The 12,843-nt window shown below is 38.3% G+C and overlaps 1 protein-coding gene across 14 annotated transcripts in view; it reads right to left on the bottom strand.

Moving 5' to 3' along the window:
• The window catches only part of mycbp2 (MYC binding protein 2), a 225,403-nt gene that overhangs the window by 127,047 nt on the left and 85,513 nt on the right, over positions 1-12,843 (bottom strand). For all 14 annotated transcript variants that reach the window (XM_072258771.1, XM_072258758.1, XM_072258761.1 and 11 more), the window contains 3 exons: positions 5,947-6,066; positions 2,360-2,441; positions 2,161-2,278 (listed from right to left, as the gene is read on the bottom strand). In XM_072258771.1, coding sequence (XP_072114872.1) covers positions 2,161-2,278; positions 2,360-2,441; positions 5,947-6,066 — 320 coding nt within the window. The remainder of the gene's footprint in view (positions 1-2,160; positions 2,279-2,359; positions 2,442-5,946; positions 6,067-12,843) is intronic.

Here is a 12,843-nt window from a genome sequence, read left to right as displayed (position 1 = left end):
GCCAGACTAAGAGCAGTCCACTGGTCCTCCAGGTTCGGGGGTTCAGCTCAGGGTGAACAAAGCTGGCTGGTAAAACAAAACTATCATGGAAATAGCAATGAAGAATCCTTCTACAAGTCAGTGCGATGGTATTCCTGAGTCTTACCCAGAACTTGTATGTCTGACAGTAGTGAAAACCAAGAGGAAGCTACCGGCATGATGAAAGAAGTCCTGAACATTAATAGAGATGGAGGACCTTCACTGCTGCCCTAAATGCCAATGGAGTAATGGGTAATAAGTTTGAAAATTATACAAAAAACCTGGAGTTATTATTGGTTTCATTTGAAGAAATAATAAAAGGATAATGGCAAGATAAACACAAAACAGCCATGTTTGAAAACAGTTGTTGAAAAAGTATGCTTGCTGGACTGAAGGGAGGTAAACAATTGACCTCCCTTCAGCCCAAAAAGCATACCTGCTTGCTCCCCACAATTTAGAACTAGGACTACTGGTGAATTTGGTATACCTCCATAGGTTGTGCTTGGAGAATTACACACAATTCTGAAATTTCCAAATGGTATAAAACTTGCACATCTTAAAGTCAACATTAGACTTCAAGAACAGATAAACTGTGGAATGAAAATGAGTTGATATATCTTGATAGGACGAATGAGAACCTGAAGTTTGATAGAAGATGCAAATAGAAATAAAAAAAATTAACCCATGCAGGACTTGTGAAAGTCAGCAATCTTGGTTTTAAAGAAAAACAGAGAGATATAGTAGTCTAAAGTGGTTGGTAGAATCTCAGATGGTGACAAGGCGGCATACAGGAGTGAGGTATGCCGACAAGTGGAGTGGTGCCGCAGCAACAACCTGGCACTCAGCGTCAGTACTGAAACGACAGAGCTGATTGAGGACTTCAGGAAGGATAAGATGAAGGAACACACACCAATCCTCAGAGGGATCAGAAGTGGAGAGAGTGAGCAGTTTCAAGTTCCTGGGTGTCAAGATCCCTGAGGATCAAACTTGGTCCCAACATATCGATGTAGCTATAAAGAAGGCAAGACAGCAGCTATGCTTTATTAGGAGTTTGAAGAGATTTAGAATGTCAATAAATACACTCAAAAACTTCTATAGATTCACCATGGCGAGCATTCTGACAGACTGCATCACTGTTTGGTATGGGGGGGGGGGGGCAGGCAATGCACAGGACCGAAAGAAGCTGCAGAGGGTTGTAAATCTAGTCAGCTCCGTCTTGGGTACTAGCCTACAATGTACCCAGGACATCCTCAGGGGGCAGTGTCTCAGAAAGGTAGGGTCCATTATTAAGGACCTCCAGCACCCACAGCATACTCTTTTCTCACTATTACCATCAGTTAGGAGGTACAGAATCCTGAAGGCACACACTCAGTGATTCAGGAACAGTTTCTTCTCCTCTGTCATCCGATTCCTAAATGGATATTGAACCCTTGGACAGTACCCCACTTATTTTTAAATATACAGCATTTCTGTTTTTTTTTGCATATTTTTAAAATCTATTCAATATACATATACTGTAATTGATTTACTTATTTATTCATTATTATTTTATTATTTTTTTCTCTTCTATATTATATATTGCATTGAACTGCTGCTGCTAAGTTAACAAATTTCACGTCACATGTCAGTGATAATAAACCAGATTCTGATTGGGAAAAGCTTGTGGAAGGTGAAACAGAAAGAAAGAAAATGGGCTCAGAAAACAAAAGTATCAGAATTACACACAGTACATCAGATTAGTAACAGTATGGTATTATTTTTCGAAACACATTAGGAACTCAAATTATATATTTTATCTTTAGGCTATTTTTTTGTTCAATAAGATAGAGGAGGCTAACATCACACAGATGTCAGCAGCACAAACCATATTGATAACATGATACTTAACATTTCATCACAAAACCAGGAATAATTAACTGAGCACAAACTGCAATTGTAAAGCGAGATCTCTTTTGAAAAGTACAAGAGAAAACAAAAACTGAGATTTACCCTAACCCTAATTATAAAGCAAAAATATATTCACGTACATCATGCTCTTTGCTTAACACATCAATATATAATTAAAACATTAATTACATGAATATTTATTGAAATATTTCTCATTATTTAGAATTTGAATAATATATGATGATAGATTCTTACAGAGAAACTTCCAAATGTGAAGACTTGTCCATCTGCTAACAGAAGAGCTGTGTGGTTACTGCCTGCAGTTACTTGAGTGCAAGGAGCTGGTAAACCCTGTACCAATGTTGGTGCCCCTCTGAAATAAAAATAGTATTTAGCACGGCAGTCATAATAATACGAAAAATACTGTAATCAAAACTTTAATTTAATATTGTACCTTGAATTTACATCTCCGTGTCCAAGCTGACCATGTTGTCCATATCCAAATGTATATACATCACCATTCTCCATTAGAATCACTGTATTTATAAAACCATTAAAAATTGTAATATAAAAGTTGACTTTACTCAAAAAGATACAATTATACAAGTCAAATTACTCGTGCAATTTCATGCAGAATAATTGGAATTACTAGAAACTAATTTTCTAATCAGATGGTGAAAGAGAGAACAGATCTACAGAGTAGTGCTAACGAAGGGGCCTCAATTCAGAGTGGCAGGGGAGGCTGGAATTTTTGAAGCATTTTGAACGTTTGGACCTTCTTGTTCAGAACATCTCCAGCCCATAAGCAAGGAGTGAGGATGTCCAAGTGTTAGTTGAGGAATGTTTTGGGAACAGTTATCAAAACGCTATCAAATTTAGAACAGATATGGAAAAGGTAAAAACAGAGAAGACTAATATCAAAAAGATACAGCGGAAAGACAATAACCATAGAATGAGGCCATTCAACTTGTCAAGTCTGCTCCATTTAATTTCTGTCAACCCCATTGCCTGCCTTCTCCCCATAACCTTTGACCTATTAAATTACACTTTAAATATAGCTTTGCCTTCCACAGCTATCCTTGGCATTGAATTCCAGAGATTCACCACATTCTGGCACAAGAAACTCCTCCTTTTAACTCAAGTCCAGGCCCAGGACCATCAAACCCTCCTCATACATTAGCCCTTCACTCCAGGGATCATTCTCATAAACCTCCTCTGGAACTTCTCCAATGCTAGCACATCTGTTCTTATAGTGCCCAAAAATGTTCAGAATACTCCAAATGTGCTCTGACTAATGCCTTATACAGAAAGAACTGAGCAATGAGTGGCCTTTAATGAGATGATTCAGCTGCAGACTAAGTACACAGCAGAATAACCATATAACAATTACAGCACGGAAACAGGCCATCTTGGCCCTTCTAGTCCGTGCCGAACTCTTACTCTCACCTAGTCCCACCGACCTGCACTCAGCCCATAACCCTCTATTACTTACCTGTCCATATAGCTGTCCAATTTAACTTTAAAAGACAAATTCGAACCCGCCTCAACGACTTCTTCTGGAAGCTCATTCCACACAGCTACCACTCTCTGAGTAAAGAAGTTCCCCCTCATGTTACCCCTAAACTTTTGCCCTTTAATTCTCAACTCATGTCCTTTTGTTTGAATCTCCCCCACTCTCAATGGAAAAAGCCTACCCACGCCAACTCTATCTATCCCCCTCATAATTTTAAATACCTCTATGAAGTCCCCCTCAACCTTCTACGTTCCAAAGAATAAAGACCCAACTTGTTCAACCTTTCTCTGTAACTTAGGTGATGAAACCCAGGTAACATTCTAGTAAATCTTTTCTGTACTCTCTCTATTTTGTTGACATATTTCCTATAATTCAGTGACCAAAACTGTACACAGTACTCCAAATTTGGCCTCACCAATGGTAGGATAATTAAAGCCAAAGCTTCCAGAATGAGCAAAAGGACAGCAAAATAAAATAAAAAGTGTTTAAGAGAGATGGCAGATTGATAACTCAAGGCAAAGTCAGACTGATTAGGAAAACACATTGGAACAATAAAAGGTGCAAAGAAAAGACAGAAAACAAAACTAATTCCAGGAATATGCTACACTTTATATAAACAGTAAATGGTGAAGCAAGGCTAACACAAAGACAGAGGGTATGGCCTAAGTGGTAAAGAGTACCCTTCATCAGTCTTTAACACAAATGATACTCCTGTAGTCTCAGCAAAGGAAGGTATATTTGAAATACTGATCGGATAAAAATTAATATAGGGTACCAAAGAAGGTGAGATAGATTGCCCAGCCTAGATAAAATGTTTTCTAGGTTGTTGAGGAAAGAAAGGGGAAAAATTGCAGGAGGTATTGGCCATAATTTTCTAAATGTTGGTGCCAGACAACTGGACAAAGACTTCATATTTGTAAGAACAATCACTACAAGACAATCAGCCTAACCCCTGTGAGCAATGAAAAGTTCTGGAAACAATCAAGGATAGAAATGAAATACTTAGATAAGTGTGGAATGATTAATAAATACCTACATGCTGGCTTTTCATGAAGACAAATCATGTTTAATTTGTTTTGATGAGGTCGCAGGGTAATTAGGGAAAATGATAGCGGACATTCAAAAGGAAATGCAAGTAGTGCATGTTATGCCTGCCATGCAGACTAAAGTCAAAAAGGAACTTGCAGCATGAATAGGAAATTAGTTAAATGACTGTAAGAGGAGTATTTTATGGCTCTTTGTCAGACTGGAGGGAAGAATCAGTGGCAAAGCCCCGAATTCAGCACTGGGGCCCTGTTTATGTTAATAAATATTAATGACTTGGGCATTAACGCACAGTGATTAATTCCCAATTGGTCAACTGCGAGGCAGATGATAATATAGTAGATTAAGAGGATAAAGTCAGCTTGGTGGAATAGGCAAATATCAGTCTCCCAAAGTCATGCCAGAGATTGTCCACTTTACTCATATGTCAACAGCTCCTGGCTCTCTTCTGGATTCATAAAATGGTCATGCAAATATGCAAGACTTTTCCCCCCTTAATTTGTAAATATAAATCTTGTTTAAAATAAAAAAGTTCTTTTAAATTTAAAACATTTTACAGAACAAACTGCTCCAGTGATTACTGTGGGCTTTTCTACTTTTGGCACTGGAATTAATAAAATGAGTGGATTGTTACTAACATGAATTCCCTTGGAGAATTGCAATTGTTTATTAAATGTGCATTATCCAAGAACATAACTCCTTAACATGGCTTTAAAGATTCTTGCACACAACTAAAATGTGAACATTAGTCTTCGTTTTAATGTTTCTACAACTTCCAATTTGGAAATCAACAATGAATTAATAAGTTTACATCTAGTTAGTTACAGAAAATGAAGTGGGTCTATATCAGAGATCCTGGTTATAAAGAGCTTAAAGGACTTCCAAGAGAATAAAAGAAAATATTCAAAACACTTGATAGAATGAGAAGCTGTAGAATAAAATTCAAGCTGGTCAGCTGATCAAATACAACTCACCCATAATTAGGTGGTGAATGTCACAATTAATATTTCACAGAAACACTTCAACAGTATTGCAAGTTAATTGAACATCCAGCAAAAAATTTAACTGAAAAATTATGCCCTTAAGTCTTCGGGCATGGGGAACAAAATGGACTTTAGTCTTACGTGGTCCTCGACCCATAAACAATTCTAATTCATTTACTAAATATGAAGCTTGTTCAAATTTCCTGAGCACGTCACCACATAGTAATTATTTCTTGAGCAACACACACAAAATACTGGAGGAACTAAGTAGGTCAGGCAGAATCAATGGAAATGAATTAACAGTCGACGTTTCAGGTTGAGGCCAGAAGGGTCTCGGTCCGAAACACCAGCTGTTTAATTTCTATAGATGCTGCTGCACTTGCATAGTTTTTCCGGCATTTTGTACGTGTTGCTTTGGATTTCCAGCATCTGCAGAATTTTGTGTTTGACACAAGATTTCACCCCCCTCCCATTTATTAAATCACAATAGAGTATGCATACCTGAGTGGTGGAATCCACAGCTAATCTGGATGGCTCGAAGTTCGTAGTCAAGACATACAGCACCTGGGGGGTATGTAGTAATCTTGCTGGTGTCCTTATCCCCCCTTTCTCCATTACCATCTGAAAATAAATATCCAACTTCACATTGATTCACAACATCAAAATACAGAAACTAATTGTAACAACCAAATCTGATATTTACACAACCATAACTCATGGCAACTTGGTTTAATCACAAAGCCAAAAGACACTTTTTGCACTTTCCCATTAGCAGGCATTTGTGGATGCAGTCAATTTAGTTACAGTGGCATGCAAAAGTTTGGGCACCCCAGTCATGATTTCTGTTACTGTGAATAGCTAAGCGAGTAAAAGATGAACTGATTTCCAAAAGGCATGAAGTTAAAGATGACACATTTCTTTAATATCTTAAGCAAGAAAACTTTTTATTTCCATCTTTTACAGTTTCAAAATAACAAAAAACGAAAAGAGCCTGAAGCAAAAGTTTGGGCACCCTGCATGGTCAGTACTTAGTAACACCCCTTTGGCAAGTATCACAGCTTGTAAACGCTTTTTGTAGCCAGCTAAGAGTCTTTCAATTTTCGTTTGAGGTATTTTCACCCATTCTTCCTTGCTTCTAGTTCTGTGAGATTCTTGGGTTATCTTGCATGCACTGCTCTTTTGAGGTCTATCCACAGATTCTTGATGATGTTTGGGTCGGGGGACTGTGAGGGCCATGGCAAAACCTTCAGCTTGCGCCTCTTGAGGTAGTCCATTGTGGATTTTGAGGTGTGTTTAGGATCATTATCCTGTTGTAGAAGCCATCCTCTTTTCATCTTCAGCTTGCTTTTTTTTTTTAAATACAGTCAGTGTGATGTTTGCTTCCAGAATTTGCTAGTATTTAATTGAATTAAACGTTTTCTTCAAAAGGTTCAAAGGAACATCTAAACAAGCCTGATGCATTTTGGAAACAAGTCCTGTGGACTGATGATGTTAAAACAGAACTTTTTGGCTGCAATGAGCCAAGGTATGTTTGGAGAAAAAAAAAGAGGAGGAATGAATTCAATTACATACTAGCAAATTCTGGAAGCAAACATCAGACCAACTGTAAAAAAAAAAAGTGCAAGCTTAAGATGAAAAAAGGATGGCTTCTACAACAGGATAATGATCCTAAACACACCTCAAAATCCACAATGGACTACCTCAAGAGGTGCAAGCTGAAGGTTTTGCCATGGCCCTCACAGTCCCCTGACCTAAACATCATCGAGAATCTGTGGATAGACCTCAAAAGAGCAGTGCATGCAAGACAGCCCAAGAATCTCACAGAACTAGAAGCCTTTTGCAAGGAAGAATGGGCAAAAGTACCCCAAACAAGAATTGAAAGACTCTTAGCTGGCTACAAAAAGCATTTACAAGCTGTGATACTTGCCAAAGGGGGTGTTACTAAGTACTGCCATGCAAGGAGCCCAAACTTTTGCTTCAGGCCTTTTTCCCTTTTCGTTATTTTGAAACTGCAAAAGATAGAAATAAAAAAGTTTTCTTGCTTAAGATATTAAAGAAATGAGTCATCTTTTTATGCCTTTTGGAAATCAGTTCATCTTTTACTCACCTAGCTATTCACAAGTAACAGAAAATTTGAATGGGGGGGCCCAAACTTTTGCATGCCACTGTGCAACCATCTTCAATTTTATTGCTTTTCTTGAAAGGGTAATTATAGCTAATTAAAGATAATACACTGAAAAAAAAACTCAGCCCATATTAAAGAAGGGAAAAGCAGACATGAAAATCTGCGGGAGGAAAGAGAGCAGCGCACCGCGCATGCACAGCCCTCCTGTGAAAAATGATATCATATCCATTAAATAGGGGCCATGGACAATTCTGATTTGATGGAGAATGGACGTGAAAGCACAGAGGAACATCTGGAGAAATTTCTGAAACGCTCGTTTGCTGCTGTTGTTACTGCGTGGTCGGGAATCTTCCGGCGGGTAGGTCTCAAAATCCCCCGCTTTGCCTGCTGTTGACGACCGAGATTGAGGTCAAATTGTTCAGACAGAGATGGCTCAGTACTCTGTGTTGGAGAGCTGATTCGGAGGCTTGAAGTTTTCGGATGACTCAGGGACGGACTGTGGTCGGGCATGGCAGGGAGAGTTTTTCTTCCTTCTCCCGTCTGCGTGAGATGTGGGACATTTGAAAGACTTTGAACTTTTACTGTGCTCATGGACTTCTTCATCAAGTTATGGTATTGTTGCACTGTTGTAACTATATGTTATAATTATGTGGTTTTGTCAGTTTTTTCAGTCTTGGTCTGTCCTGTGTTTTGTGATATCACTCCGGAGGAAATATTGTATCATTTCTTAATGTATGCATTACTAAATGACAATAAAAGAGGACTGCGTGTCTTCATAATCTAATCTAGTCTAATCTATTTGAATAATGTGTGACAGCTGAAAAACTAACAAGATCCTCTCTAGGTGTCATCTCAATCCACATGCCCTTGGCAAAAAGGTATCAAAATACTTAGCTTTCAATATGGGTCGCTTGACCTCGCCAATCATCTTTGAGCTTAGTTAGCCAGCTACTTGTTGAGGACTCCGTCGGTCAGGGTTCACCATGGATATTGTGCCCTAGCTGTCTAGACACACAAGCCTGGGCAGTACAATATGGAGAGCAAGCTGTTGCCCATGTAGCAAGCTCCCCCTCTCCACACTTGATGAACCCAAAGGAATGGCAGAGAATGCTAGTTTGGCGCCAGTAGCATCGCAGGAGCTGCCAGTCAATGTTGAACTCAATGTAGGACTGCCTTATCAGGGATTCCAACTCAGGATTTTTCCCTTCGGGATTTACTCTCAAAGCCTTCACCATGAGTAGGTATAGTCACAAGGTAGTGGAGGTTTGAGTTCAGTTTTCCTTCTCCTAAATGAGCTGCCAACCATAGCAGATAAGCCCCATCTGCCCAAAGCAATTGGTTATAAGGTACCAGTAACTTGCCTTTGCCTCTTCCCCTGAGCCAGCTAGCTAACTGATGCAGAAACCCATTGTCAGAAATGTCCATTCCCTTTATTCCATTCACCCAAGTACAGGCTGACAAAGCCATTAGAACTTCATAAAATGCAATAAAGGCTTTTTTGTCCAACCGATCAATGCAAATGCCTATGCACATATGCCTGACTTCATCTAAATTTGTAATCTCTAATCACTTTATCCTAATCCCTTTTAACAATGCTTTATCTCAGCCACTCTACATGGTAGCAAGTTCCAGTCTGACCACTCTTCTCCAAAGATTCCCTTAAATTCTCTGATGCAGCTGATATACTTTTTTTTTTTAAAAACTCTACTTTTGGACTTAAAATGACATAAATCTTCCAGCAGTCATTAATCATGCATGAAAATCAATCTCAACGAGCTGGGAGCTATATTGTTTCATTAGAGGGGTGATAACCTCAATGAATATACAAATGTGAAAAGCAGATCCCACCATCTGCAATGACAGATTAATTCATGATTTTCCATCCATGAGAGGGTGGCGTACAGGGTTTTGCAGATCAAGCCTTCAGTCTCAAGAAAACACAGATGTGCTACTGGCATTTATTCATACTGTCCATTTTAACACAGCCTTTTTTTTAAACCGGCAAGGAAAACCTTAGTTCACTCAAACAGTAGCTACCCAGTACTGTAATAAGTCAAGAGGTTGTGGCAAACCATCTGAGAATGTAAATATGACTTTCTAACATTCCCAGCCATAAAGTGACATGAGTAGACCCACTCAGCCACCCAATTTTCTGTTGTAGATCCTGCATTCCCTCAATAAGATTTCATCCAGTATTCATGAATGTTTTCAATTAAAGAGTAGACAAATCAACATTATTTTTAATGGTACAAGAAGTGCTGTCTGAAGAGCTTTGTTTTGCAACCACTAAATGGTAAAATAGTTCAGCTGGAGGTACTTCTCCAATATCAGATAGTGGTTGTGCTTATGACAAATCTAATTAGTAGGAGTGAAAACAGTGTGAGTCATCTGAAAAGTCCTCTTTGAAAAAGTAGTCTTTGAAAATTGGCATGTACAAATAGATTTGGAAGATCTGTGTAACTAATCACCTTACTGAGATTGCTGACAAGTTAAAAAAAAATCTGTTGGCAACAAAATCCACCTTCAATATTCTCTGACTATAGGTATAGAAAATGGCCAAGCTATATCCCTGAGCAAAGCTTTCTATTAAATGTAAATACACTATAGTGGTAAAACAAATGAAGTGATAACACAAGGAAATCTGCAGATGCTGGAATTTCAAGCAACACACATAAAAGTTGCTGGTGAACGCAGCAGGCCAGGCAGCATCTCTAGGAAGAGGTGCAGTCAACGTTTCAGGCTGAGAGTCTTCGTCAGGACTAACTGAAAGAACAGCTAGTAACAGATTTGAAAGTGGGAGGGGGAGGGGGAGATCCAAAATGATAGGAGAAAACAGGAGAAGAGAGATGGAGCCAAGAGCTGGACAGTTGATTGGCAAAAGGGATATGGGAGGATCATGGGACAGGAGGCCTAGGGAGAAAGAAAGGAGGGGGGAGAAGCCCAGAGGATGGGCAAGGAGTATAGTGAGGGGGACAGAGGGAGAAAAAGGAGAGAGAGAAAAAGAATGTGTGTATATAAATAACGGATGGGGTACGAGGGGGAGGTGAGGCATTAACGGAAGTTAGAGAAGTCAATGTTCATGCCATCAGGTTGGAGGCTACCCAGACGGAATATAAGGTGTTGTTCCTCCAATCAGAGTGTGGCTTCATCTTTACAGTAGAGGAGGCTGTGGATAGACATATCAGAATGGGAATGGGACATGGAATTAAAATGTGTGGCCACAATTAAAATACAGTAATAAATAGATTTGACATGTCATTAAAACTTCAAGGGATCGAGCGCATTCCCAGTTGATTTACAGTGCATAAGTGCACTGCTTCCAAAATTTGATTTACATTGATTTCTCCACTGAAAGCACTTGGCAGGATTGAACTTTGTATCTAATAGGCAACACCAACTCAAGATCTACAGGTATTGGTCAACTGGTTAAGCTGTAAAAACATAATGGAAGTCTGAATTGATTAAAAATAGAAGTCTAGATTTAAACTGCAAATGAAATGAAAGCAACACACACACAGAGAAAATGCTGGAGGAACTCAGCAGGCTAGGCAGCATCTATGGAAAAGAGTACACAGTCAACGTTTCCGGGGGAGAGATAGAGGGGACCCTTCATCTGGCCGGCTGAGATCCTCCAGCATTTTGTGTGTGGTGCATTGGATTTCCAGCATCACCAGATTTTCTTGTGTTAACAAAATGAAAGATTTGGTCAATAATTAAACAACTTTTATTGATGTTTGAAAGTTGACATGTTCAACATAATTTTGACTTTCAAATAAAATATGAACAGTAAATACATTCTCATGTGGAAGTGAAGTGCCTAGTTTACTTCTGACAGAAAAAAAATGAAAGAATTACTGGCAAATCTCAAAGAAAAATAGGGATTATGTAAGATTGCAAGTGGCAACCTAGAGAGCATTCATGATTTTTCTCCTTTGGAGGTTCCAGATACATCTGCATGGAAGCAAAATTTGTTACAGCAGACAAGGGCCAAAATAAGTACTTATTAACGAAAAAAAAGTCTTTGACCTTACTTCTCCAATTGTGTAACCAAGATCATCTTCACTAAAGTTGTTCAGCAGAGGTAGATTAGTCATAAGAATTAATTCTATGGATGTATAATTTTAGCATTCAGTGCTACAAATATAATATACAGGAAGCGATGTCTTGGCTTTATGATTACTACCAATTCCTTGAATTATGTTCACTCAAATTGTTTAATAGTTTAGAAATGAGCATTAAAGTTAGCAAGATATGAAAAAAGCACAGCCACTAAGATTTAATAGTTAACTGTGCAAATATATTCCTGCAAATTTAACTGCAAACTTTATGTAGCAGTACAGTTACATTTCTAAATTTATGGGTTATCTGAAGTCAGTTGTCAGTAGTTGCCTATCACTCAAGATTGAGTAATAAAAGATTAACCATGTCTGCATATTTTAACTTTAAAGTACATAAAATGAATGAACACTCTTCAGATGCAAATACACTTTGTAAGCGGAGTTCAGGTTCAAGAAGAAATGCCACACATTTAACCCTTTACAGTCAAAAATTAATGACACATCTTAACTACATTTCTATGTTAGCCACCTGATCTTCCTTCTGCCCAACTCAGTCACATGCTGAAAACTCTTATATTGTAAATAACAAACTTAGAGTATCAGGAAGTGGCTCCTTGTATCAATATTGTTTCTCTAATTCTATCAAGCCAGATTAAATGTACATGGATCAAAATGAAATTAATTTACTCTAAATGAATCTGTACAGGTATGCTGAATAAATTCTGCTCAATAGTGGGATGGCGAATCTTGAAGTAAGCCAACTGTGAACCATGGGTGGCTTTAAAATATATATACACTGTAAATGACTAAAGTGGTAAAAATCACTGATTACTTTCAAATAAAACATTTTGACTGGAAAGGGTTAATAGCAGTTTCAAGACAAATCAGCTGAGAAGTTTCTTTCAAGAGAGAAAATGGAAAACAAGAAATGCAGTCAGTTATACAATGTACAGTGACCTGCAAGTTGAGTAACATTTTAGCACGTATTTTCATTTTCTTCCAAATAATCTCCAAGATGGAATAGCACAATTTAAGATCAAAGCAGAAGCAAAGTACAAAATCTGAATAAAAGCAAGCAGCATTCTTTTGTGTACAAAATAAATAACCCCCCCTTCAACCCTAATCCAATCATAAACCAAAAAGCTTTTACTTTCTCTTCGGGTTGCTCAACATCCAAGACATAAAAAGCAGAATCAATTCTGTACAGTTGTCCAC

The sequence above is a fragment of the Mobula birostris genome, chromosome 5 (assembly GCF_030028105.1).
Source record: "Mobula birostris isolate sMobBir1 chromosome 5, sMobBir1.hap1, whole genome shotgun sequence".
In the NCBI taxonomy this organism is placed as follows: domain Eukaryota; kingdom Metazoa; phylum Chordata; class Chondrichthyes; order Myliobatiformes; family Myliobatidae; genus Mobula; species Mobula birostris.
Note: the sequence above shows the minus strand (reverse complement) of the source record. Positions and strands in the feature narration are given on the sequence as shown.